Source organism: Tasmannia lanceolata, unplaced genomic scaffold (genome assembly GCF_043159265.1).
Source record: "Tasmannia lanceolata isolate RefF3 unplaced genomic scaffold, GAP_Taslan_0.1 ptg000004l, whole genome shotgun sequence".
In the NCBI taxonomy this organism is placed as follows: domain Eukaryota; kingdom Viridiplantae; phylum Streptophyta; class Magnoliopsida; order Canellales; family Winteraceae; genus Tasmannia; species Tasmannia lanceolata.
The window spans coordinates 1,723,352-1,750,671 of NW_027518681.1; the positions used below are offsets into that span (position 1 = coordinate 1,723,352).

The following is a 27,320-nucleotide window of genomic DNA, read 5'->3' on the forward strand; positions in this document are numbered from 1 at the left end:
CGCATGTTCATCTCAATGGTGCCCTCTCAAATCTCTCTTCTTCTCCCACTGCCCTTCCCCTCTCTCATCACTTGGAAACACCCCCAGTTCATCAAGGAAGACATCCTTTCTTCTTTCAATCATCATACGAGCCAACATTTTGATTTTCGTAAGCCGTGCCATTTGAGGATTAGACAATCAAAACATCAGATTAACAGTTGAAATATTCTTCCAATATTCAAGAATAATTTTTAATCTCAACATATTCAAATAGATGAGGCCTACCAAGGCAATGTGAGGGGCGCGAGGGTCGGGATAGCCACTCCCTATGCACCATGTGTGTGGGGGTGGGCCTCTCGACCCTGACACTCTCTAGGTGGATGTGGTGTCCTCCTATCATTTTTCCTTTCAAACATCAATATTCGTATGAAAATTACATGCTACTGATATTTGCGTTAACATGTTTTGTTAACGGGCTAACTCACCGTGTCTCGTGACTCTCGTGAACACCGTCTTATTTAAAACATTATATTAGCTACCTCTAGTGTGAAAAACTTAGGTGGCCTCCAAAGTTATTTAAAACCTTACAAATATAAAGTTTCATCAGCTATGCTTATAAATGTAAATTTCTTCAAAGCTTTTTAACATCCTATACATGTAAATTTCTCTACCTTATATTTTTTAAGCTGCCTAAAATTTTTGACCCCCAATTTGTCATAAAAGCCCTACATTTTGACATGAATAATGTAGGGCTGGTTTCTTATATTTACAAATAGTGATTTACTAGGGACCATAACATAAGGCATTTCGTAGATCGGCTGTTGCATGTGAGAGTAGCAACAGAAGCTCAGCTTTTGTCTTACTCATTTAATACATCTGAGGTGGCAGCTCTCACATACAACAGCCCATCTTGAAAATGCCTTCTGCCATGGTCCCTAGCAAATCCCATATAAATAAATAAACGTTAATAACCTTTTAGAAAGGGGTTGCTCTAACCATGGTTTTAAATTTCGACCGAAATCCGAAATTTTGGATTTCGGTGTGGAGACCGACACTGAAACCACTAAAAATCGAAATGGTCATTTATTTCGGCCGAAATTCAAATTTCGGTCGGTTTTCTAAAATTTGACCCATAAAATCTGTTTTTAAAAAAAATTAATTTAACATTTAACCGAAATTTAATATTAAATAAAATAATAATTTCGATTTTTGTACCAGATTTCGGCCGAAATTTTGAAAATTTGAAATTTCAGGGTCCGAAACCGAAATTTTAAACCTTGGCTCTAATTAACACCGAAAGCAGGGTGATTTTTTCTTGAGTTAATAAAATAAACGTCAACCTCTTAGAAAGGTGATGTAACACAAAAGCAACTGAATAATTATATCACATGAAAGGAATGACGAGTGCCATGAAAATCGTCGTGTTGGGCATTTGATCGCGGAGAGATGATATCAGCACTCCCTTGATAATGCTATAAATGTGGTGCTGACACGTGGTATAATAGGAAGCGCTTCAGGGTTGGAATTTAGAGAGGCAGGTTCGGGGCTCGAGTTTTTGGAACTTTAATTAATTACTATTTAGTTTGATATCGGCACCCATTTCTTATTTCTCAAAGAACATGTCATCGTCGGATTCTAAAACTATTCGGTTTTATGGATTTTGGAATCAGAATCCGGGAAACTGCGGGCTTGTTGCTAAGCTTGCATTAAAAAACAATTAGAGCTCTTTAATCCCGACATTGATAGTTTGACACCGACAAGAATAAAATCCCTCGCAATTACCAAAATATCCCCAATTTATACTGCCCAGTCCACCACACCTAGTTTTGGGCTCAAAATCAGGGCCCTTAGGGTCTCAACGAAAGGGAAGTAAAAGCTGAGACCACCGTATTTACGTACCATCCATGAAATGCCTTCTGCGATGGTTCCTAGCAAATCCCAAGTATCAAATATATATTTTGAAAGAGAGACTAGCATAAGACATAAATAAAAAAGTACTCTTTCCCATAAAGACGATGAGTTGAAGTCATGAGACAAACTCATTCATCACATATTGCTCCAACTCTCTGCATTTGTTGGTTTCTAATAAGTCGCATTCGGTGCATCAACGTGGAGCTTCAGTGCTCCCCATTTTGCCGCCCACTCTAAAGAGAATATTTTTAAATGGAGGTTAATGTCAACTTTGTCCTCTCTCTCTCTCTCTCTATCAAGTGATATATTCGCCCCCTTTTCTTCCCCGTGCCATCCCCCTTTAGTATATGGGATTTGCTAGGGTCCATCGCAAAAGGCATTGAGGTGGCCGCGAAATGCCTTCCATTCACGAGGTGGCTGGTCTGACACATGCCACAGACCAGCTGCCAAATGCCTTTTGAGATGGACGCTAGCAATTCCTTTAGTATATTTATGACAACTTTTTTCCTCAATCTTAATTTAGGAACATCTTTAGCATAATGTGATTTGCTCCGTTGATTCTAATAATGACTACGATCAACTATCTCAATTACATATATCACATTTGTCAGACAAACTTTGGTTGTGAGGATTGGATTATGGTCTTTTAATCTTGGCCGTTGATAAAATATGGACGGCTGATTTTGGTGGTAAGTGAAGTCGGACCCCCGATTCTCGCGTCGGGCGGTAACAAAAGCAAAATCCAAGGAGTTAGTTGTCACGGACGCCCCAAACATAAGGCCAGAGTGTAGCTATAGAGACCCCGTGTCCGTATCTTGCCCTAATAGGAAACTCTCACTATTTCTCTCTTGGCAGATTGATTAATCTCTCTCTCTCTCTCTCTCTCTCTCTCTGAATTGATTAAGGAAATCTCTAAGCTTAAAGAAAGGAAATGGTTGCACAAATATGTTTTAATACACCTAGCTTGTTGTTTAGTATTTAAAGATCTGTAAAAAGGTTATTAAGATTCCCAAAAAGCACTTACAAGCCAATTAAATACTAAACGACAAGCTAGAGTGCCCATGTTTTCAAAACATGGTTGTGCTGAAATCATTTCCCCTAAAGAAACTTCTCTCTCTGTCATCATTTGTATATAGTTATATGTGTATATTTATGAGAGGAAAATCTAACAGGAAGGCCAGAAAAAGTCGTCCTGTTATCAGGCAGCCATGGGAATTAAAGGGTTCCTCATCTATCTTCTCACAAGTTTCTCTGCTGCCATTCTCACAGCCTTTGTCCTTTCCAATCACAAACACAATTCCTTACCTCATTTTACCCTACAACAATCCAATGGCTTTCCAGACACATACATCACAAGTGTTCGAGTCTGGCCAGTAACTCTCTCTCAATCTCTCTCTCTATATATGTGTGTAGATATATAGATATATAGCCTTATAGATATTACTCTATGGATTAGAGATTGTTTTGTAGAACTGATGTTACCTTACGAATACATTTTTATATTGCAATAATTTTCAATCTTTATATTTCGTAATTCTGTTGATTTCTTTTCCTGTTTTGTTCTACTCCAATTTTATATAAGTGTAGATGCCGTATGGCTAATGAAAGCAAGGAAATAATCAGAGTACTTTCAAAATATTAGTGGCCTGAGTTTTTTTTAATTAACTCACCATTTTCTCAATTCTCCCCTTTTTCTATCATCTTCTTCTCTATTTTCTGTCAATTAATTTATCTTTTTCTCTGACCACGCCACAGAAACTTGAGTTGAATTGGAAAAGCGTTTTAGCGGCGATTATAGGATTCTTGGGATCGGCTTTCGGAACGGTGGGTGGGGTTGGAGCAGGAGGGATTTTTGTTCCAATGCTCAACTTGATCGTTGGCTTTGACCCCAAATCTGCAGCAGCTCTATCTAAATGTTTGTAATGAAATATCTCTTTTTTTTTCTTTTCTCTCTCTCTCTGTGTGGTCGTAGTTGAATTGGATTTGTGAAATTGTTACAGGTATGATCATGGGTGCATCGGCCTCATCTGTTTGGTATAATCTTAGGGTTCCTCATCCAACAAGAGAAGTCCCCATGATAGACTATGATCTGGCCCTTCTCTTTCAGCCCATGCTCATGTTAGGCATCACCATTGGCGTTGCTCTTAGCATCATCTTTCCTTATTGGCTCATCACTGTCCTCGTCATCGTACTCTTCACTGGTTTGTCTCTCTCTTCCTCTTCTTACGAAATATAAAGGAAAATGATTCCGGCAACATGGGCTCCCATGTTTTGTCGTGTGGTGTTTAAAGGGCTTTAAGAGCATTTTGAGAACCGCAATTTTCCTCTGACAGCCCTTTAAATGCTACACGACAAACATGGGAGCGCATGTTTGTCAAAATATTGGAGTGCTAAAATGATTTCCCAGTATAAATCATAAATATAATTTGGACCAACAGAAACATACCCATTTCAAAATTTTAGTTCATAACTCACGTGGAAATCTAATTTGGATCAATAGAAACATACCCATTTTAAAATTGAAATTAAAACTTGCAACTTATTGATAGCTCACATGGAAATCTAATCTAGGTTTCCAATATATAGACCATAACTCACAATGAAATTAAATCTGGATGAACAGAAACATACCCACAACTCACATGGAAATCTAATCTAGATCATAACAGACATGGAAATCTGATCTGGATCGATACGAGCATACCCATTTCAAAATTGAAATAAAAAACTGCAGTTTATAGATAACTCACATGGAAATCTAATCCGGATCAACAGAAGCATACCCATTTCAAAGTTGATATTAAAAATTGCAATTTATTATGATTTAAGATTGCATTAAAGCAAGCCTAATCAAATCAAGAAATTGATATGCACACCCTGATTGGGCCCGTTTACATAATCTGCGATAGCAATTATATTATTGTACATGCAATGATTGGCTGACTATAATAGAAAAAGAAGAAAACAACAAGCACACATGGATTTCATTGGATCATGGGATACTTGGTCCCACCACATGACACCACTGCGGTTTCTAATGTTCCGTACACTTCTGAATTATGTAGGGGATATTATATTGTTTTTATAATGGCACTCCTCTTCTTATTTTACAGTTATGTAAGTGCATAATAAGTGTAAAACACCTCGTCAACTTTCTGACATTTTCAGCTATAGCCTTGACTTTTAAAAGCCACCAACTACACCCCCTGAGGTTTCAATTTGTATAAGGTAGACCCCCTCAGTTGACGGTCCATCCACAGATCGAAGGGTTAGGATGATCCTATGGAGCTGATTTTTTGGGCACATCCTATCTATGTCAGGGCCCATCAAATGAGCGCTTTGGATCATCCAAACAATGTGGGCCCACTGTGCTTTTGGTTGTGTTTGGATTTAGGTATGGGGTTTGGAGGGTGGTATGGGGTCTTCATCAGCATTGATAGTGTTTCATAAGAGGGGGTTTACCTTATACAAATTGAAACCTCAGGGGTGTAGTTGGTGACTTTTAAAAGTCAGGGTTAGAGTTGAAAATGTCAGAAAGTTAAAGGTACACCTCGTCAACTTTCTGACATTTTCAACTATAGCCATGACTTTTAAAAGCCACCAACTACACTCCTTGAGGTTTCAATTTGTAATAGATAGACCCCCTCAGTTGACAGTTCATCCACATATCTAGGGGTGTAAACGGATCGAATTCGGAGCGGATATGGCTATATCCGAATTTGATTACAGTATACACTATCCGAATTCGGATTCGGATTCGGATTCGACGGATATTTAATATCTATTACCGAATTCGTATCCGTCGGATATTGTTCGAATTCGGATATTATCCGTATCCGTTTATCCTGAAAATTCGAACATTTTATTACAACACTTTATCTTTTTTCTCCTACTTACTCGAATGAATTTTCCAACTAGACCTCTACAATCTCTTCACAAAATTAACTCTCAAACCCTAAAATATATGAGATCCTCTTCTTCCTTTTAAAACAAAGGCAGAGAGAGAGAGGGGGAGGCGATTGGGAATGATGATAGTGTTGGTAGTGGTCTTTGGATTTTTCCTTCTTTTTTTTGTATATGATGGAATGGGTTTGGGTTATTTTGATGGAATGGGTTTGGGCTATTTTAGTTTTTATTTTATTTTTTCTAAAAAGAATATTCACTTTTCTTATAGAAACAAAAGATAGTGTGTCATTACTAAAAATAAATATTAATGATATTATTAATAATAAATAAAAATGATTTACTTCTCGGATTCGGATGTTAAACGGATCGGATATAACATTTACCAGATTCGCATCCGCTAAGAGCCGGATATCTCATAAACGGATTCGGATAATATCCGCTTGAAACAGATTCGGATAATATTCGCTTTAAACGGATTCGGATGCGGACGGTAATCGAATTTCCGAATATCCATTTACACCCCTACACATATCGAAGGGTTAGGATGATCCTATGGAGCATATTTTTTGGGCACACCCTATCTAAGTTAGGGCTCATCAAATGAAAGCTTTGGATCATCCAAACAATGTGGGCCCACTGTGTTTTTGGTTGTGTTTGGATTTAGGTATGGGGTTTGGAGGGTGGTATGGGGTCTTCATTAGCATTGGTAGTGTTTCATAAGAGGGGATTTACCTTATACAAATTGAAACCTCAGGGGTGTAGTTGGTGACTTTTAAAAGTCAGGGTTAGAGTTGAAATGTCAGAATGTTAAAGGGGTGTAACTGTAATTCCCTCCCCGCCCAAAAACAAAAAAACAAAAAAAATGAAAGAAAAAAAAATGTGGCGATTTCACCTCCCTTTTTTATATTGACGTCAAGTATGTGGGAATTAAATTCCACCAGCCTTACAATGGTAACGCAAATAATTGATAAGAATGATTAGGCAAATTTTACCATTTAGGATAAATAATTTGGAACATTCGAAATTGAAGAATTACACATGTTTGAACTTTGTCTTTGACTATATTATCTTCCACTGAATGTGGGTTTTGTATATCAGGGACGTTTGGATCTATGGATTTCTTTGTTTTTTTTAGAAAAATTTTATGGAAAAATTATTGTTTGGTTGACCACTTTGATGTAGGTTTTACAATTCTAGGATAAACCCTATTACAAAAATAGGGACAGTATAGAAAACCCTCTCATGGTTGGTATTTTATTTTCCAAGAAAGTAAAATTCTTATTTTTTTTCAATGTATCAGGAACATCTTCGAGATCGTTCTTTAAGGGAATCGAGATGTGGAAGCAAGAGACTATTCGTGTATGTATACTCAACTGAACTCAACTAAGCCTCTGTCCCAAGCTTTGGGGTCGGCTAATGAATCCTTTAGAAAATTTTCATGAAGAAGGTGAAAGAATCTACCCAGCTTAAATTGACTAAGTCTAATCCTAACAGTAATTGGGTTCGTCTACATGGATCATTTTCTTCTATTCTCTCCTATCCAAGGTCATGTTCTCTATTATGTTCCTAACCATCAAGTCTTTCCTCACTGTTTCTACCTAAGTTATTTTCGGTCTACCCCTACCTCTTTTACTCTATGGAATGAATTCTATTAAAAATGTATGTATAACCATGAAAGGAGGGGAGTCGGGTGGGGTGCGCGGGGTGTTACTGTCTTGAAGTTTTCATTAGTTAACTCCCAAAGAATTTATGATGCAGATGGAAGACAGAGCAGCTCTATCAAACTCAAATGATCAAGGTAACAGGGAGATGTTACTATCAAGAAGTTCCAATTTTATGCAGTTTTAAAGGTGTTTTTTTTAATGATTTTCTTTCTGTTTTGCAGTTATCATGGATGGTGATTACAAGCCCTTGCTTCCAAGAGAAGATAAATCCAGCTGGGTGAGTAAATTCCCCTTTAATACCCTCTTCTGCAAAGTTAATAATGATCTTATATATAGGGCGTTGACAAATTGGCACTCCCTGTAGGACAATTCGCACCCTATTAGCGTGAAAAAGCATTAAAGTCCCCACATAATTCACGTTACAGTGGTGAGAATTATCCTGTAGGGGGTGCGAATTTATTGTCTCTCTATATATATTATGAAATACATGCTATTCATTCTTAACTATTTTATTCAGGAAATACTACGCTTTAACATCAGATGGAAACGGATCCTGGTACTGGTGCTTGTTTGGGTGGCCTTTCTACTTCTTCAAGCCTTTGAGGCAAGTAAACCTCTCTCTCTCTCTCTGAGAAATCTATTGCTATTAATTTCCTTTTTAACGCGCTAATTATTTTAGGGAAATGATATATCCACCCTTTTGATCACTAGGAACACCCCTGTCAGTGTATCCATGACTAAAGAGGGGCTGTTGTACTTATGTCAGAAGAATTCTGTTACGAACCTAGAACGGTTCGCAACGTGATTGATCTTCTCAGAGGGAAGATCAGCCTCTTGATCCACTTCGAGGGAATGATCAATCCTCCTTGGTGTACAAGACACATTCTGGAACAAGTTTTCATTCATTAAGCAAAAAATGTCAATTACAATCCACCTTATAATGACTCCCCTAACTACCAACAAAGTACGAATAAAACCAACAAAATAGGAAACTAAGATTACGTGCAAACTTCCTATCCTACCACAACGTTCCACCATAGCTTATCCTAGTAACAATAAATATTCAATCATTTTTTTTAATTTCCTAAAAAGAAGCAACAACCAAACACATCCCTAAGTTGCATGTAACATTCCACTCCTCTTGGAATCAACCTTGTCCTCAAAGTTGAAGATGAAGCTCTGGCCAATTGATGAAAAATCAGATCTTGCACACCTTCTGAAAGTCCTCTTCCTTCCTCTTCCTTTGCTTCTTCTATTCGTCTTGAGATTAGTCACCAAGTGTTGAGGAAGCTCCATTTATAAATCAATCTGATCGTAGTTTTCATCAAAGCTCCATCGTCGTGCTTGTTTGGAATATGTGGGAATTTGATGCACGAATGTTCGTGGACGAGGATCTTGTTGATGTCATACGGGTTGAGAGGAATGACGGATTTTCGGACTACGACTTTGTCGAAATCGACAATGCATCTTTTTTGCATGTTTCTTTTCTTCTATTTGCTTTCTTCCCCCCTTCTTCTTTTCTCCTCTTTTTCTATGTCGTCGTCTCTTTTTCATCGTGCAGGGCTTCTCGATCGTCCCACTGATTTTTTTCAAGCTTTCCGCAAATTGTTTTTGTCTTTCCATCATTTTCAAAACCAATGCCTTAATCTCCTGTAGATTCACGTACGAATTCCCAAAACTTCAAAGACACAGCCATGGCGCAAGATCGACGGCTCTGATATCACTTTGTTACGAATCTAGAACGGTTTGCAACGTGATTGATCTTCTCAGATGGAAGATCAACCTCTTGATCCACTTCGAGGGAAGGATCAATCCTCCTTTGTGTACAAGACACGTTCTGGAACAAGTTTTTCATTCATTAAGAAAAAAACGTCAATTACAATCCACCTTATAATGACTCCCCTAACTACCAACAAAGTAGGAATAAAACCAACAAAATAGGAAACTAAGATTACATGCAAACATCCTATCCTACCACAACGTCCCACCATAGCTTATTCTAGTAACAATAAATATTCAATCTTTTTTTTTAATTTCCAAAAAAGTAGCAACAATCAAACACATCCCTAAATTGCACGTAACAAATTCAATGCCTGAGTGCCACAAACACTGACAGGGAGTGTTCCTGGTGATCAAAAGGGGCGGATATATCACTTTGATCATTCCTAAAATAAGGAATACACTTTCTAGCAAAAAGAGCAAATATACCGCTCTTAATTGGGTTTTTCCCCGCTAAATTTTTTGCCACACTAAATTTCTTTTTTACCGTGCTAAATTTTTTAGCAACAAGGAAGTCTTATAGATTTGAAAAAAAAAAAAATCCTCCCTAAAATTAGTTTGAAGTATGGGGATGCATATAGTACATGTGATTCTAATAAATCATAGGGAATCTAAAGTATGATATCATGAAATTGATTATGTTTCCATTAGATACTCAACGACAAGGAAGTTGTATAGAATCTAGAAAAATTAAAACTTGAAAAATAAATAAATTTAAAGTTGATGTATCATCATCTTCAACCAATAACAAGCAGACCACGTGCGAGATATAATATGTTTTTTTTTTTTTTTTGAAATGGTAATTTATATATTGAAGGAAGAGAAACCGAGATGGTTCTCAATGATTACATTAAAAGATAAACAACAAAATAAAATGACTCAAGGCGGAAAATAGTTGAACCATTCCAGACCCAACCTAGGCACACCCGATCTAGCTAGAGCATCTGCTTCACCATTAGCAGATCTCCTTACATGATTAAAAGCTATAGAAGATCTGAAGGTTAAGTCTGAGATCTCATCAAAGAAGGAGAGAAACCTTCAAGGAGGGTCAACCTTTCCCGAGAGCCAACTGATCACATTTAAGGAATCACCTTCTACAACCACCTTATTATAGGAATCTTTATTCAGATGCTTGATGCCATGGAAAGCCGCCGTAACCTCCGCTTCACTAGAATCACATATGCCAATAGGACCAGAATAGGCCCACATGACCAAACCAGAAGAATCTCTGCATAGAGCCCCAACACCTGAAGGACCCGGATTGCCTAAACAAGAACCATCAAAATTTAGTTTAATAAGATCATTAGGAGGGGCTTCCCACTTTTGTACAATCATGGATCTTCTCTCCCTATCATTGCACACTATCCGCCAACCCTCCCAGAGATCAAAAGCCGATACAAATCTAAACAAATGGGTACTTCTAGCCCACAATATGGAGACCACAATAATTTTGATGTAAAGTCTATACGGAGATTTAACCACCCCATCAAACACCCTAGAATTCCTTTCTTTCCACATAACCCACCAAGAGGCCAAAAGACAAATCTTCCATAAAACCTTCCATTTCTTCTTCCAAGGATTCGACTCCCAACTCTTAATCACCTTGGGGATAGATTTCGAAAAAAACCCAGCATATTCCAAATCACAACAGAATAAGGCCCCAAACCTCTCTAGTAACCCTACAGTGGATAAAAAGATGATCTATAGACTCTCCATTTTCCAAACATAAGGGGCAATGGTCCACTAACCACATCCCTCTTTTTCTAAGAAAATCCATAGTTTGAATGTGACCACGACTCACTGCCCAACCAAAAAAGGAAATCCTAGGAGGGCACTAAAATGACCATACCTTGGCTGAAATAGAAGGTAAACCACAGGGCACAATTTGAAAGTAAAAAGATTTAACTGAAAAGAAACCCAATGGATTCCAGATCCAGATTCTTCTATCAGACCCAAACCTCTTGATATAACACCCTTCAATCAACTTTCGCAATTGAGCAATAGAGGCCAACTCTCTAACAAAGAAATTCCTTCTGAAACTCGGATTCCAGACCACCCCAAGCTCAGACCGATCAAAACAATCGGCAACCAACGCATCCTTTTGAGAAGCAACCAGAAATAGATCTGGAAAAAGCTCCTTAAGCGGCTCAGCCAAGCACCACGAGTCCAGCCAAAATCTGATACGATCACCCAAATAACTTTAAACCGAATACCTTTTTCAAACTCATGACTCAGCCTTTGAATATCTCTCCAAATTGTCAACTTTTTATTTTTCAAAACACAAGCAAATAGCTAGTTCCCATTTAGAAAACCATACTTGCTCCCAACCACCTTAACCCACAAAGAGGATTGCTCCACTCCAAAACGCCAAAGCCATTTACCTAGGAGAGCATGATTAAATTCTTTTACTCTTCTGATACCCAAACCTCCACACTTGATCGGAAGACAAACCGATTCCCACTTCACCAGAGGGATGCCTTTCTTTTTATCAGAGCCTCCCCACAAAAACCTATGCTGGATTTGCTCAATTCTCAACACCACACTCACATGACATTTAAACAAAGAAAGATAATATATAGGAATATTAGCCAACACTGCCTTACCAAAGTCAACCTTCCTCCTTTAGATACTTAAATTTCTTTCCAAGTTTCCAGTCTTCTCTCAATTCTTTGTACTACAGGATCCCATAAAGATTTATGCAGTCTAACAACCCCCAAAGGAAGACCTAAGTAAGAAGAGGGCGGGGAATCCAAAGCACAACCCAAAATCTTTGCAAAGCCACAAGCCACAGATGGGGAGGTGTTAAGAGCATACAACCTAGACTTTAGAAAGTTGGAGCGTTGGCCAGTAATCATTTCATAACATCTAAGAGTTGCTTTAAGGTTTAGAACTTGACTAATATCAGGAGCACAGAAGAGGAGCGTATCATCTGCAAACTGTAAGAGGGACACTTCCACTTTATCTTTCCCAATAAAGAATCCTTCAAACAAACCCATCCTGCTTCCTTTATACATCAATCTACTCAGAGTCTCAGCAACAATAACAAATAGAAAAGGAGAAAGAGGGTCCCCCTGCCTTAAGCCCCTAGATGACTTGAAGAAACCCTTAGGAGAGCCATTAATTAGAATAGAGAACCAAGCTGAAGAGATGCATTTCCTCATCCATCCTCTCCACCGACAACCAAAACCCATTTTCCCAAGTAAGTAATCCAAGCAATTCCAATCCACCCTATCATAGGCTTTCTCCATATCAAGCATACATAACACCCCACCTTTACCACTATTTAAGTAAGAATCAATAGCTTCATTAGCAATTAGGGAGCAATCCAAAATTTGTCTCTTACTTACGAAAGCACTCTGACTATCCGAAATAATAGAAGGAAGAACCATCTTAAGGTGCTCAGCCAAAACTTTTGCTAGCACTTTATAGAGTCACCCCACCAAGCTAATCGGGCGAAAGTCAGACACCTTCGAAGCACCCTCCACCTTAGGTACCAACGCTAGGACGGTAGCTCCTGTTCCTCAATCAAGAGACAATCCCTCGAAGAAATCTTTAAAAAATCTAAGAATATCATCTTTAACAAAAGCCCAACAAGATTGAAAGAAAGCTAAGCTAAAACCATCAGGGCCAGGGGCCTTGTCTTTAGCTAGAGAGAATACTCCTCTTTCAATTTCTTCTTCCTCAAAAGGCCTCTCCAAGATATTATTTTCCTCCAAACTTAGATTACCAAAAGCCACCTCTTCCGGAATAGGATGGGTAATGTCATCAGCGGAGTACAAAGACTTAAAAAACTCAAGGATAGCCTTAGAATCATCTTCCTTACCAGACAATATTTTACCATTCTCATTGAGGAATTCAATTCTATTCCTCCTCCTTTGAGCACTCGTCATAGCATGAAAATATGCAGTATTTTTGTCACCTTCAGCCAACCACTTCACCCTTATTTTTGCCGCCAAGAAATCTCCTCATGAAGAAGCACATCTTTATATTCTAGCTTAACCCTCCCCAACTCCTCCCCATCCTCCTCTGAATCCAGACCACTCTCCTCTAAAGCAACCAACTCTAATATACGTTTCTCCAACCATTGTTTTCTCCCAAAAGATTGAAACTTCTTTACCTTAACCTACTCTTTTAACTTTTTCTTCACATATCTAAACTTCTTACCAATCACCACATCAGTCGGGCCCTCCGCGTGACAAGAAGCCCACCAACCTCCCAAAATTTCCTCCATACAAGGATCTCTAAGCCAAGCAATTTCAAATCTAAACGGCGGAGGACCCCATGATTCCAATCTGGGGTCAAGAACAAGTGGACAATGATCAGAGACCGAATGAGCAAGAACTTTCTAATAAACTTCCGGAACCGCCTCAACCCAATCTTGGCTGAGAAGAAAACGATCAAGTCGACTTCGACTCTGACCTCTAGACCAAGTAAAGGATGCACCTGATAATGGTAAATCTACTAATTCGAACATAGCTATGAAATTAGCGAAATCTCTCATATACTGATTAGCCCTCCTACAACCCAGGCGATCCCCCACTTTTTTCGTTTCATTGAAATCCCCCCATACACCAGGGGAACGAGCACAAGTCCCTCACCTTCCCCAGCTCCTCCCAAAATAACCCTTTCTCTGATTTAAGAACAGGGCCATAAACACCAGAAAATAGCCATATCGAGTTGTCCACCACTTTTTGAAGAGACACAGATAATGAAAATTTACCCCGCCATTCCTCCTGTTTCTTCCAACTAATTTTATCCCACAAGATCAGAATACCACCTGAAGCACCAGATGAAGCTACAAACACGAAATCCCAATCTGCTTTAACCCCCAAACTTCTTATAACAAGCCGGTTTATAACCTCTAACTTGGTTTTTTGTAAACAAATAAGATCAGGTTTCATCCTCCACACAACTTCTTTTACCTGGATTCTTTTTTCCTGAGACCCCAACCCATTGATATTCCATGACAATATCTTCATAGATCACCAATATTTCTGGTCTTCCTCCCCCTCCTAACACTCTTTTTCCGACCCACAGACTTAAGTGATGAGCCATTACCATTCACAACAACATCATAATTTATATCTGACTTCAATCTATGGAGTTCCCAGGCTCTTTTTCTGGCACTCTCCTTTGGACAGTTTACTGGCTGTCCAGAACCTTCAGACTCCTTTAACTCAACAGCCATGATTTCAGATCTGAATTCCTCTTCAGGGCCTGCATAAATCAGACCCAGCTTCTTACTAACACCTAGAGTATGACTGACAAAGAAATCACCAGCTTCTTCAGAAGGATCCTCCCACTGCTTAAAGCAATCATAGACCTCCTCAGAATCCGAAGTATAATTTTGCAAAATAACCTTATTATTAGGGAGAGCAAGCCCCACTTGGCGGCTAGAATCTGGGGCTGCTACCACAACAACTGCCCTAGAAACTAACTGCTTCCTAGGGAAATTTGGAGACTTGTGCCCTCCCAAGAACTTACCCACTACTTCAGACAAATCCAAAAAACTCCTACTCCCTGCCAGCAAGCCATCAGAGTCCAAAGAAGAAGACCAAGTCCCCAACGAAATCTTCATGATTATCGAAGGACCACACCATAAGATGATTCCGGATTGCCCAACTCTCCCTCAAACTATCACATAGGTTCAAAGATATCTTCCTCAAACCACAATAGAAAGTAAAATAAGACGAGTGCGAGCTGTGGCAAGAAACATGACCGGAGCCACCACTGAAAATAGAAACCTCTTTCATGGAGCACCAATTTATTTCAGAGCAACAATTTACCTGGATAACAACCGCAGATAGGACATCAGGATCTTCCATGTTACTGAAATCCAGATGAGAAACAATACCACTCCGAACCATCCTAAGATGAAGGAGCTTCCTCCTGCTACCCCTTCCCAAAGAGTCTTGATCCACAGTCTCCGCAGATGCAAAAGTTGAAAACCAAAAAGAACCATCGTCAACCCCCACAGATAAATCCCCAAAAATGCGAGCCTGATCCAGAGGTGAAGAAAAAGATCCTTCCTTAAAACTTCTAACTGAGAATATAGTAGTAGGGTCTTCAAAATAACATTCGCTGGGCTGGTATCCAAACCCACCGCTACCATCCGAATGGGCCAAAATCTTGGGCCCGCTATCAAATTCTAAATGGGCTGAGGCCCAGATTTGCAAGACTTCTTCCACGTCGCCATTTGGGGATAGAGAAGGATCCACTAACGTTGAATTCTGACCATCAGGAGTTGGCTCCGCCGATTAACCAACAGACCTCGGAGAGATCGCCTGCAATATATCATAAAAACTATTTAAAGTGCGATATAATATGTTGAACAAAGGAGAAGCAAGTATACAAAAAAAGTCAAATATTTTGGCCACAACTTCACTTGTACTCAATTGAGAACAATCCCATTAACTCAAAATCAATATCAACTCACTAAAGACCTCAATGAGAGGCCATAGAGGATGAGATGCAGTCCATAATGTCGAATAGAACTTGGATACTAGTTGATCTACCACATGATAGCAAAATCATTGAATGTAAATGGATCTTCAGAAAGAAGACAAAAACTAAGATTGGTGAAAAAGGGACTAAAAAAACAGAAAGATTTTTCTTCAATAAATAGAAAGATCTAACTTCTTCAATAAATTGAAAGATCTGACATCTTCAATACTTGTGTTCCTCCTACTGTAAGAATTTCCTTCATAAGATTATTGATTTTCCTCTCGATCTATCGACAACCTTCTGATTCACTAGATGATGTGAAAACAAAATTTTCAAGTGGTGATTTAGAGGAAGAGATCTACATGGATCAAAATGAGGTATACATATTCCAAGGACAAGAAAAAAAGAGTAACAAGCAGAAAAACTCAAAAACAGTTTCGAGATTAAATGGATACTTTCCAAATGGTGGAGAGATTAGTGTATACAACAAACTCAATAGAAACAATAGATAGATAATCTGTATGTATGTAGATGACATAATTATCTTTGGAACTTGCATTGAATGTATAATTGATCTAAAGAAGTTCCTTTCATCAAACTTCAACATGAAGGATCTGAGTGAAGTTAATGTGATTTTAAGGATCAAGATCATAAAAAAGAAACTGGACTTGTACTCACTCAACCAAGATATATATAGAAGGTTATTAAAAAATGAGATCAATTTGGTTGAAAACATGTCGTCACTTCATTTTTATCTTATGTCAAGCTGATGAAGAATAAGATCAGTCAATTGCTAAAAAAACAATCTAAGTGTGGTTGGAAGTCTGTTGTATGTCCTATACTAAACGACACATCGCCGACTCAGTTGGAAAACTTAACAAGCACACCAATAATCAAAGAGAAAAGATACACATCGCCAACTCGGTTGGAAAACTTAACAAGTAGACCAATAAGCAAAGAGAAAAGATGTATTAGAAAGTACTTACCAGAGCCATAAAAATTGCATTAAATTTGCATTATAAAGTTCTTGAAGAAAATATTTCATTAAAAATTGCATTATGAGAGAAATATCATGTTGTTGTTGCTGAAGGCTACAATGATGTGACTTGGGACTCTAATACAAATGTGTCAATGCCAGTAACTTCATAAATTTTCACCATATAAGGAGGTCTCATTTCTTCGATCCAAGAAAGAGCCATACATCACTCATCCACCAAGGAATCTGAGATTATAGAATTGACATCTGTTAGAGAAGAAACATGATGATTAGGAGCCAACTGTAATCTCTAAGAGGTCTTGGCTGTCGGACCCCATCTCCCCTTAAGATTCGCTTCAGATAAGAGTAACTCATTGTCCTAGGGGACAGGAAGGCGCACGGAGGAGGCACATGCTCCACTACCCACACTCTGTGTCCCACTACCAATGCCCTTGTTACAAGAATTCCTTGGGGTAAGTTTGGGCGCGCCTAATATAGAAGTAGAAGGAAAGGAATAACGATTCTCATTTCTTTACTTTCCCTTTTCTCTCGATCTGACAGGAAAGTCAAACAGTGCAAAATGGCTTGTATTTGGAGAATTTGGAGCCAACAAGGACTGCCATGTGAACAGTAAATGGCAACGAAATAAAGCTAGGAAATGGAAAATTTGTACTTTTACTTTCCAACTTTTTGGTGCATTCATTCAAATGGACCCTTGTGGTTGAAGAAATAGGGGGCAATGAAAGTTATGAAATCATACTGGAATTTGAACTGGCATCCAGTATTTGATCTGGAATCCTCTTAGATGGTGGATAAGATCTAATGGTGCTGGGCCGTGTCGCATGGATTCGGATTTGCGTGTCGCGATCCGACCCGGATTCGAGGTGTGGGATTCAGAAATCTCCAAAAAGTACGACTCGTGGATCCGGTAAATTTAAATAAAATAAAATTTTAAAAATTAAAAATTAATATATATATATATATATATATATATATATATATATATATATATATATATATATATATATATATATATATATATTCATGAAAAATTTGAGGGTGGAGGGTCGATGCGTTAGAGGTTTTATTAGAGAGTCGAAGAAGGTCGAAGGGGGTCAGGGTCGAAATCGATGCACTAGGATTTTTATTAAAAGAGTATGGGTTGTGTTTCATATAAAAAGAAGTTAAGAAAACATTTTTGAATGGAAAACATACATGATTCGCATTTTAAAAGAGACAATGATGAGTCGGATTCCCCTGAAAAACAGGATTCGTGCGGGACACGGCTACGACAAGAATCTGGGCGTGTCCCACCCGAATCAATGACCGATTCGCATGTGGAGATGTGTTGACATGGATTCAGCATAAGGGGGCAAAGAATCCATGCAACACAGGTGCTGGGACTGGCCACATGCGTCTTCTTCATCTGCCAAATAGGTTTGCATTTGGCGCCATCCGCTTGTTGAAAAATATGGTTATTGCGGCCCTAACCGGAATCGGTGTCAGGATCTGAAGCAACTGGGGACCATCCACCGCAAATGCCATGTCTTGTCTTGCTGCCGGATTTCTATTATCTTCTCAGACGCAACCCCCTCCAGGTTATGAAATGGAGTACTTAACATATCCCTTCTGGAGTCTGTTGCTAATAGAAGAACATCATCTCCAAACTCCCCACAAACTCCTACGGAGAAAATCATCTCCAAACTGCCCACAAACTCCTACGGAGAAAATCATCTCCAAACTGCCCACAAACTCCTATGGAAAACAAGTGATCGCTGACCTACAAGCACACCAACGACTTGAGGAAAGCCCAGTCCGACGTGAAGATTTTACCCATTGCATAATCAACATTGCGACCATTTTCCACCTCCATTTGATAGTCAAAGACCTGACCACACCCCCCCCCCCCCCCTCCTCGCAGCTTCCACAGTATATTTAGCTCACGCGTGCTAAATTGATAATAAAGATTGTATGAGCTTTGATGAGTGATGCCGCATTCCAAGGAGCCAAAGAGTCGAGCTTCTCCCCCAAGGCCAAGCCCTACATCCCACAAACTTTGGTAGGTTGATCTTCCAAGTCAAACCAGAACAGAATTTATCATTTTCTTTTAAGTTTTCTGGGTTCAGATCTTAGAGGGATTCCCAAAATCCAGGATACCCCACCTTTGCATCACCTTCCAATCTTCATCTTTTTTCCTGACTCTAATAAAAAATAGAATTCATCTGGACTGTGGGTGTCGCTTTTTTTTTTTTTTTTTGAAAGGTAAAGGGTGTCGTTTTTTTCCTTCTCCGATGATCAGAGATTTAAGGACGTCGGTATTTTCCATTTCCTTTTTCATTTTGTTTCAGTTCTCTGATCTTTGCATCAAATCTTGGTGAATTTTCTTGTTTTTGATCCTTAATAATGGATGTTGAAAGGTGGGAAGTGAAGAGATCTAGGAAAAGGGTCCTTGAAATAATTTTAAGAAGTCCTCCATCACTCTAAATCCCATCACCAATATAAACTTGAATTAGTTTTTCTATCAGTCACGCAATCATTAAAATGGTTTCATCTATCTTTACTCCCAAGCCATCCAATTTGGATCAGCGGATTTTTCGTTTGGTCTTTATATGCCTCTTTGCAGTCCTCAAAGGTTCTCTTATCAGTATGGTTAAGATCCAAGAACTATATATTTTTTATTTAATCAAGTCTTATGCTTCGGAAACAAAGGAATAGACCAAAATCTCTACTTCCTCGTTTCTATTTTGCAGACTTATGTGGCTGTTTGCAGTCCTGGCTATTGGGTCCTCAATATCTTGCAGGTAAGGTGACTGACCCACTCTTTTCAGTTTATGGGGTGTTTTGGACTACAAGTGAAAATAGATGGATGTTTGTTACAGATTCCTGCAGCACTCAGCGTGTATCTATATGAAGCCATCAAACTGTACAGGGAATGCAAAAACAGGAAACTATGCGGAAACACAGAAACCGTGTGCGAAGCTTCCATTGATTGGAGTGTATTGCACTTGCTTCTCTGTGCTTTTTGTGGAATTTTGGGAGGTACTGTGGGTGGTCTTCTTGGTTCCGGAGGTGGCTTCATATTGGGTCCTCTTCTGCTCGAGATCGGAGTTATTCCACAGGTACGAATACAAAAATGAAAGAAAGAAGGCCCCTCGCTTACCTGAAATTTTTGTTTGCACTTTTTCATTGGTGGGAGAGATGGGAACGAACTCTCATGGGTCTTGTCATGGGTCTCAATGGTGCAATCAGTAATAATGAGAAGAGGAACCCTAATTTCCGAACATCCTGCACCAGTGGTCATGAATAAAATCATGAATTTTATTACCATATTGTGATAAAATCATGAATTTGATCATAAGATGATGGACTGCATTATGCTAAACCCCCACCTTTCTGAACAAAATGGTCAGTAGTCTCACCACCTACAAGCATAACTTGAACTTTCTGTAGTAAATCTCATCTTGGAAGAGGTCGGCGTCTATATTTCATGGATGTTTGGAATTGTGGTTTTCTGCCCCCATGCGTGCGATGGAGGAAAATATGAGTATGGGTTGTTTATCGCTTCAGCTTGCCACCAATGGCCCTGCGAAACAATCTTGGACCCCTGCATAAGGATAGACCCATCACTTTGACCAATAAATTGGTATCAATTCCACCTGATGTCTTTCTTTGCAGGTTGCAAGCGCAACAGCGACATTTGTGATGATGTTCTCATCATCGCTATCTGTAGTGGAGTTCTACTTCCTCAATAGATTCCCCATCCCATATGGTAAGTCTAATTATTTGTGCATCCATTATTTAATCATCACTTCCACTTCATAGATTCCCCATTCCAATTCCCCGCAATAATTCTTAATAATCTCTTTTGTTTCGCAGCCCTTTATCTTATGTCAGTGTCTGTGATGGCTGGTTTTTGGGGGCAGTATTTAGTAAGAAAAATGGTGGTAGTTCTGAAGAGGGCTTCCCTCATTGCCTTCATTCTTTCAGCAGTCATTTTTTCTAGTGCCATGATTATGGGTATTGGAAGAAAAGTTCAAATTCACTACTTTTCAGTTCTCAAATCCTACACACACACACACACACACATAAGAATAATCAATGTGTTCTGTTTGTTCAACTTCTATTGCTTCTGTTTGTTCAACTTCTATTGCAGGTATCATTGGTGTTGAAAAGAGCATCTCCATGATAAAACAACAAGAATACATGGGATTCCTAAGCTTTTGTGATGAATGATCTGGACAAGAACATTCAAGATCGGAAACAAAGGAGAGAGGTGTTTGTTAGCCAATACCCGACCAAACCCCACTCTGTTGTAAGCAATAAAGTTTGTTGTCTCTTGGGTGTCAGGTCCTTGCTGACCTCCATTGTTTGTTTTCTGTTGGAAACAAGAAATTTCAAGATCATCGACGGGAAAAGAGAGATGTTTGTCAAGTAGGGGGGTGTTGGCGATACCTAATTGACCAAACTCCACACTGCTTTAAGATGTAAAGCTTGTCACGTTCTTGGGTATTCACTCATTGCTCACCTCCATTTAGTACTTTGTTGGAAATGTTGATTTGGTAACATGCAGCAACAATTTTTGTTTTTATGATACATGCTTGAAATTACGAACAAATAGTGATGTTCTGTAGTGAATGATATAGTTCACAGAGAAGATGATGGAATCTTCACTTGTACTTTATGAGAGAAAAGTTGGTGTGCAAGAAACTGGATCCTGTGAAACAAAACTTTTGGGAATTTTTTTTTTAACAAAAACAATGTAACAAGGGAGATTTTTTTTTTGTTCGCATAGGGTATCCCCACCCAATTTTTAGGGCGGGACTATTCCCTACGGATGTGCGCAATCACCCATAAAACACGAGGATCGGGTAAGCCTAGGGGGATTCAAACTCGCGTCACTGGGGAGCATATCCATGACTTTAAGCCAAAGAGCCACACCCGTACAGGTTAGGTAACAAGGAAGATCCCTAAAAAGATAATTGCAAAAACAAATAAATAAAAAAAGGAAGAGAATGGAAGAAAGATAACTCAATTTTCTGACGTTTTATGCAACAAGCTGCACTCCACCTCTAAGAGAATTATGTAAAACAACCTGACACTAACTGATGCTGATGCTGAACAATCTGATTCAGAACCCTCAAAATTGAGGACCAAAAACAATTGTAATTTTTGAATAATTGGAACTAAAATACTGCAATAATTTTAGCCATTTGAAGATTGGTTTGTATTCCCAAGCACTAATATAATACCAAAAGTCCAAAAAATCATAAAGTACTATTTGTCCAATAATTTTCACGAATCAACTCCCCTTCTTGAACAAAACCATGTAAAGATTAAGCTGCATATATATTATAGCCACTAACCATTGTATAGAGTATAGACAATAGTAAATCCGTGTACAGAAATTGATAAACAAAGACTTGTCTTAGGTTGATTACAGTTGTTGCCAGTAGGTTAGTTCTCCAAAGCCTTGTAGAGATCCAGTAATGAGTATCCAATCCTAGAAACCTTTTCTTTCAAAACCATACAAGAAAACTGCAAGACTGCAAAAAATAAATAAATAATAAATGCTTCTTATATATTTCAAAATTGCCCCAAAAGAGGGCTTGCATTGGTATTTATAAATTTTTAGCTTGACTTCCACCTTAAAAGCCTAGTTCTATCAAAAATAAAATTAATTCCCACTTTTAATGAAACAAATCACTCAAACACTTAAAACTCCTTCAATTCCACCAACTTGACTTAAAAGAAAACTTAAAGACATGGGTCCTATCACATAAGTTAACTAACATAACTTCTAACTAAATGATATAAAAAGAAAGTGAGCCTTATCACTTATGAATGACATGCTTGTAATATTGGAGAATAAGCGCATAGAAATATATTTTTGAATTTTGGTGGGGTACTTTAAAACTCGTGGATTCTCCCTTCTCTCATTGTCTTCTTTGTCCTCGTTGTCTCAATTACCATGTTTTAACATGGTATCAGAACCTCTCGATCAAGGTTAAATCCACCTTCCATTCGCAGAACCATCTTAACCCTAAAACCCACCATCATTACCCCTTCAAAAAGTCATGAATCTTATTCATTTTCTCATTCATAAATCCAAAACTCTTTTCTTCCTTGTTCGAAATCATAAAACCACAAAGCCCTAAACCTTCTATTCCCCTTCACCCTTGTGCAAATCATAAATCAGCCTAAATAATCTTTCTCACAAGTTTGAAATGTCAAAATCCTAATCATCTCTCATGCGCAATCCTTAAACTTTTTTCCTCTATCCAATATCATGAAACCCATACAGAATCATCTTTTCACTCATTTCTTATATGAAATCCTAAGTCAAGCATGACATTATTTGTGTGTAGTATAGATGTGATGGTATACAACATTGTGTGTGATAGTTTTTGTGGTATTGTACTACCCTGATTATGTGAATTCGCAGACAAGTCGCGAAACTATCAATTGGTTCATGGTAGAAATTTTTTCTCGCTGAAACCTATGGAAATGGTGGAGAAAAAGACCAGAATAACACCATTGATTGATGTTCATGGTGGTGATCATGGCTTAGACTGGTGCCTCACAACAATCATTTAAATCCAAACCAGTTCTTCAAGGATCACATGATGGTGTCGGGATGTAGATCACGCCTGTGAAATAAAATGTTATGAATTATCGCCTTTGGGCTCAGTCTTTCAAAGTCATTATTGGTGTACAAGGTAAACTGAAGTACTTAAGGGTCCGTTCCAATCGCAGTAAAATGGTTGTAAAATAATTTACTGAGTAAAACTTTTGCATGGTAAACTTTTTCACTATAAAGTTTTCATTTTTCGCTCTTCCATTGCATGCAGTAAAACGTGGTGCAATCATTCAAAAAAAAAAAACATGGCGAAAAAATACATACAGTGATCCAGTAACCACTTGGTTTACGGTGTAAAACTCAAACTTCTCTGAGCCATCTATTTTTATGAAAATTAAATCAATGGACTAGAATCATCTTCTCTAGAAGACTTTTCATTCGCTGCCTATCCTCAGTAGGGACCGCCTAATGAACGGTCTAAATCATGTATAAGGAGGCCCCCCCTCTGCATAACAAGTAGATCTGTACTGATTTGAAGCAACACTTCAGATTCCAGCTCGACCAATCGTCCGTTTCAATAGCAACAGAGGACAAATAAAAAATACAGAGGACTGAAACAAAATTAATCAACACCCACCAAAACGCGCTGTTGCGCATTGCAAATAGAGCTTCCGTTGTTGGAGCACAATTTTGTAGTTTGGTTGATTATGATGACTGGCTGTTATTTAAGTTCATAATATTGTTATGGACAACAATAATCTTCCACTTTCTATAAGTAAGCTCATCTCTCAGGTAAAAAAAAAGTGGAATATGCGACCATGTCCAGTACATTATGTAAGTCATTTCCTTGATGTAATCTTACTCTTAATCAAAGAGGACTAGGCAATGAGGATCGCATCAGTTTCAAACTGGTTTGGGTTTAGAGAGGCACTCTGTAAGTCCATTGTTAAAAATGATGAGATAAAAGATTACATTCTAGATACCATTCAAAAAAAAAAGAAAAAAGATTAAATTCTAGACATGATTGCTACCTTAACTTCATAAAAATATCTCCCATTCAACAATTATCTTCATTATATTTACAAGTAACGGTCATAAAAATGTCTACCATTCAGAATTAAAACAGATTTGCTAGGGTAATGACCAACAGAATTAAAAAATGATAATAAGAAGTAATATTTAGGAGAGACTAACGACCGTCAAACACCAATAAGAGCTATAAGAAAATAAAATTTTGTGCAAGAAAAATGCATTCACCATTTACCACACTCAAATAATCAATAAAAATGTAACGTACTTACAACTTTAAGGAGTAGAACTGAGGAAGGGAGGTTTGCAGAGAAACGTAAATAGACCCACATATCAAATACTCAAATACAACAAGAACCAAAAAAAAAAAAAGATATGGAAACCCATCTCTACTTTTATGGAGAGACAAGAACTTATAACAGACTCTCAATTTCTGATACCCTTACCTCTTTCTTCAAGCTCTCGTCGCATGAATGGGGAAGGAACCAAGGGTTAGATTTGGGGTTCTCGAATTTTCCCTAGAAGCAGAAAATAGAGACTGGGACTAGGGATGATCACTGGAGATATTGTACCTTCATTATTGTTAAGAGTGTGTAATATACCCAATGGCATAATAGACTTCGTACCGATGCTGCTTTACTATAAATATACGAGTGAGGGGGAGATCCTCTCAACTCATTCATTTCTCTCAAACTCTTTCTCTTAACATGGTCCCAGAGACCTGGGTTGGCAAAAACATGAAAAGAATATCTATGTGGAATAATAGACACTAGTAAAAAACCCGTGCGATGCACGGGCCGACAAAGAACTGTACGGACCACGTCATAGGTTGATCCAAACCGTCCATGTGATGGAACACAACATAAATAGGTTGGGCCCAAAAATCATTTTCATAGGCTGATCCTAGCCCTCCAATCTATAGATGTTTTCATAATTCCTCTTATCTTAAATCGGATGGTTAAGATCACCCTATAGTTTTTTAATTAAAAAACCATAAAGGAGGGGGGTAAGATCGAAATTATACGGCTTTAATGGGTGCCTTTGTTAAAAGCATAAAGGAGGGGTAGGATTGAAATTATATGATTCAATGGGTGCCTTTGTTAAAAGCATAAAGGAGGGGGGTAGGATTGAAATTATATGAGTTGAATGGGGGCATTTGTTCAAAAAAGTCAAAAAATGTGAGGTGTAATTCTCAAGTAACTTTCAAAAAAATAAAAAAAACTCTCCTCTTTTCATCCCAGCTTATTGTATTTTCAAAAAAATCAAAAAAACTCTCCTCTTTTCATCCCAGCTTATTGTATTAGATTAGATTTGTTAAGAGATGGAGCAGTGGAATTGGTCAAGACAATCGTCAATTCCTGTCAACTCTATTGGTCTTCAGCTTTTAACATTCCCAAAGGAGTTCTAGTTTCCATTGAAAATATTTTTATGGATTTCATCTTTGCAGGTGTGACCTAGTGACCTAGTGGTGTTCATTATTCGGTTATAACTGAATAACCGAACCGAACCGAATTGGTTTGGTCGGTTCGGTTCGGTTTCGGTTATTTTTTTTTGGGAAATTCGGTTATTCGGGTTCAGTTATCTAAAAAAATTCGGTTAACAGAATAACTGAAATTATGGATAAAAACCATTATTTTTCCAAAAAATTGCATATGGGCACTCCGTAGGATGATCAAAACAATCCATTTGATTTATCACAACTTAATTAGGTTGTGCTAAAAATATCATTCCGATAGGATGATCCTAGCCCTCCGATCCAAACCGAAATTTTGCTTTTTTTCCTCTTTTTCTCCCACTATTAACCAAATAACCCAATTTTTAATCGGTTCGATTTTTGGAAATTCAGGTTTGGTTTCGGTTATCGAAATTTGATAACCGAAATTATTTCAGTTATCAAATTTCAGTCTATTCGATTTGGTTATAACCGAACGAACACCGCTAACTGTGACCTGCAAAGAAATTTTCACCCGGTGGCATAGAGTGATATGTGCAGGCCAAAGAAGGAACACCCCTGGTGTGAATGGGTCCATAGAAAATACGTTAGGGGCCGAAACATTTGGACCATCATAACAATGCCGCCAAGCCCATCATGGGGTTTTAGGAGTATTCTTCAAGCAAGAATATAAAAAAAGAACTGAAGACCTCCATGGTGTCTGTTACATTATAGGAGATGGGAAAGGGATTGACTTTTGGACCCAACCATGGCAACCCGACCGGCCTCTTTCTTCCCAAGTTTCAAGAGGAGCGATCGACAATTATTTTGCCAGAGTTACAAGTGTGGATCAGATTTTAATTAATGGAGAGTGGGATCGACCCTCTCCTAGACAAGGCCCACAACTGAAGTGAAAAAAAAGCCACTCCAAAGCACTGATTGATAAGAAGCAAGCAAATCAAGTGACCTGGATGGCAAACGCAGATGGTAACTTCTCAACAAAAAGTGCCAGGGATGTGATTAGAATCCATCATCACCAATCACGCCTTGGACAAATACCATATGGTTTGCAGGTCACATCCCAAATTACGCTTTTGTAGCATGGCTGGCGGTTCAAGGAAAACTAAGTACAAATGATCGCATGGCATTCTTGGGAAATAGAGTAAACCAAAACTGTGCCCTATGCAAAACTGAAAAGGAGAGTTCTGATCATCTATATTTTAGTTGCACCTACACATCATGGTTATGGCACCCTATTTTGTGGAGATTTGGTTACAGGAGGAAGCCATATAAAACGTTGATGAAGGAGATATCTTGGGTTTAGGGATGTAAACAGATCGAATTCGAAGCGGATATGGCTATATCCGAATTCGATTACAGTATACACTATCCGAATTCGGATTCGGATTCGACGAATATTTAAAATCTATTACCGAATTTAATTCTGGCGGATATTGTTCGAATTCGGATATTATCCGTATCCGTTTATCCGGTAAATTTGAACATTTTATTTCAGCACTTTATCTTTCTTCTCCTTCTTACTCATCGAATGAATTTTCCAAACCCTAAAACCAGACATTTACCTTCTCTTCTCAAAATTAACTCTCAAACCCTAATTTTTTC

General features: G+C 38.3%; 1 protein-coding gene across 1 annotated transcript; it reads left to right on the top strand.

Annotated features, from left to right (window-relative positions):
* Positions 1-2,990: 2,990 nt before the first annotated feature.
* Positions 2,991-21,366, top strand: LOC143876012 (sulfite exporter TauE/SafE family protein 4-like). The gene is made up of 12 exons (XM_077377614.1): positions 2,991-3,263; positions 3,646-3,805; positions 3,891-4,091; positions 7,097-7,153; positions 7,541-7,594; positions 7,682-7,737; positions 7,978-8,064; positions 19,410-19,460; positions 19,539-19,778; positions 20,335-20,428; positions 20,536-20,676; positions 20,813-21,366. Exons 1-12 carry the CDS (start codon positions 3,099-3,101, stop codon positions 20,890-20,892), a joined length of 1,386 nt encoding a protein of 461 aa, XP_077233729.1. The 5' UTR covers positions 2,991-3,098; the 3' UTR covers positions 20,893-21,366.
* The last annotated feature ends 5,954 nt before the right edge of the window (positions 21,367-27,320 follow it).

Bases quoted from the DNA above. Each gene is read 5' to 3' on its own strand.
- LOC143876012 (XM_077377614.1), top strand. From the start codon at position 3,099: ATGGGAATTAAAGGGTTCCTCATCTATCTTCTCACAAGTTTCTCTGCT. The intron at 3,264-3,645 runs GTAACTCTCTCT...ACCACGCCACAG, and splicing joins CAAGTGTTCGAGTCTGGCCA to AAACTTGAGTTGAATTGGAA. The intron at 7,738-7,977 runs GTGAGTAAATTC...TATTTTATTCAG, and splicing joins GAGAAGATAAATCCAGCTGG to GAAATACTACGCTTTAACAT.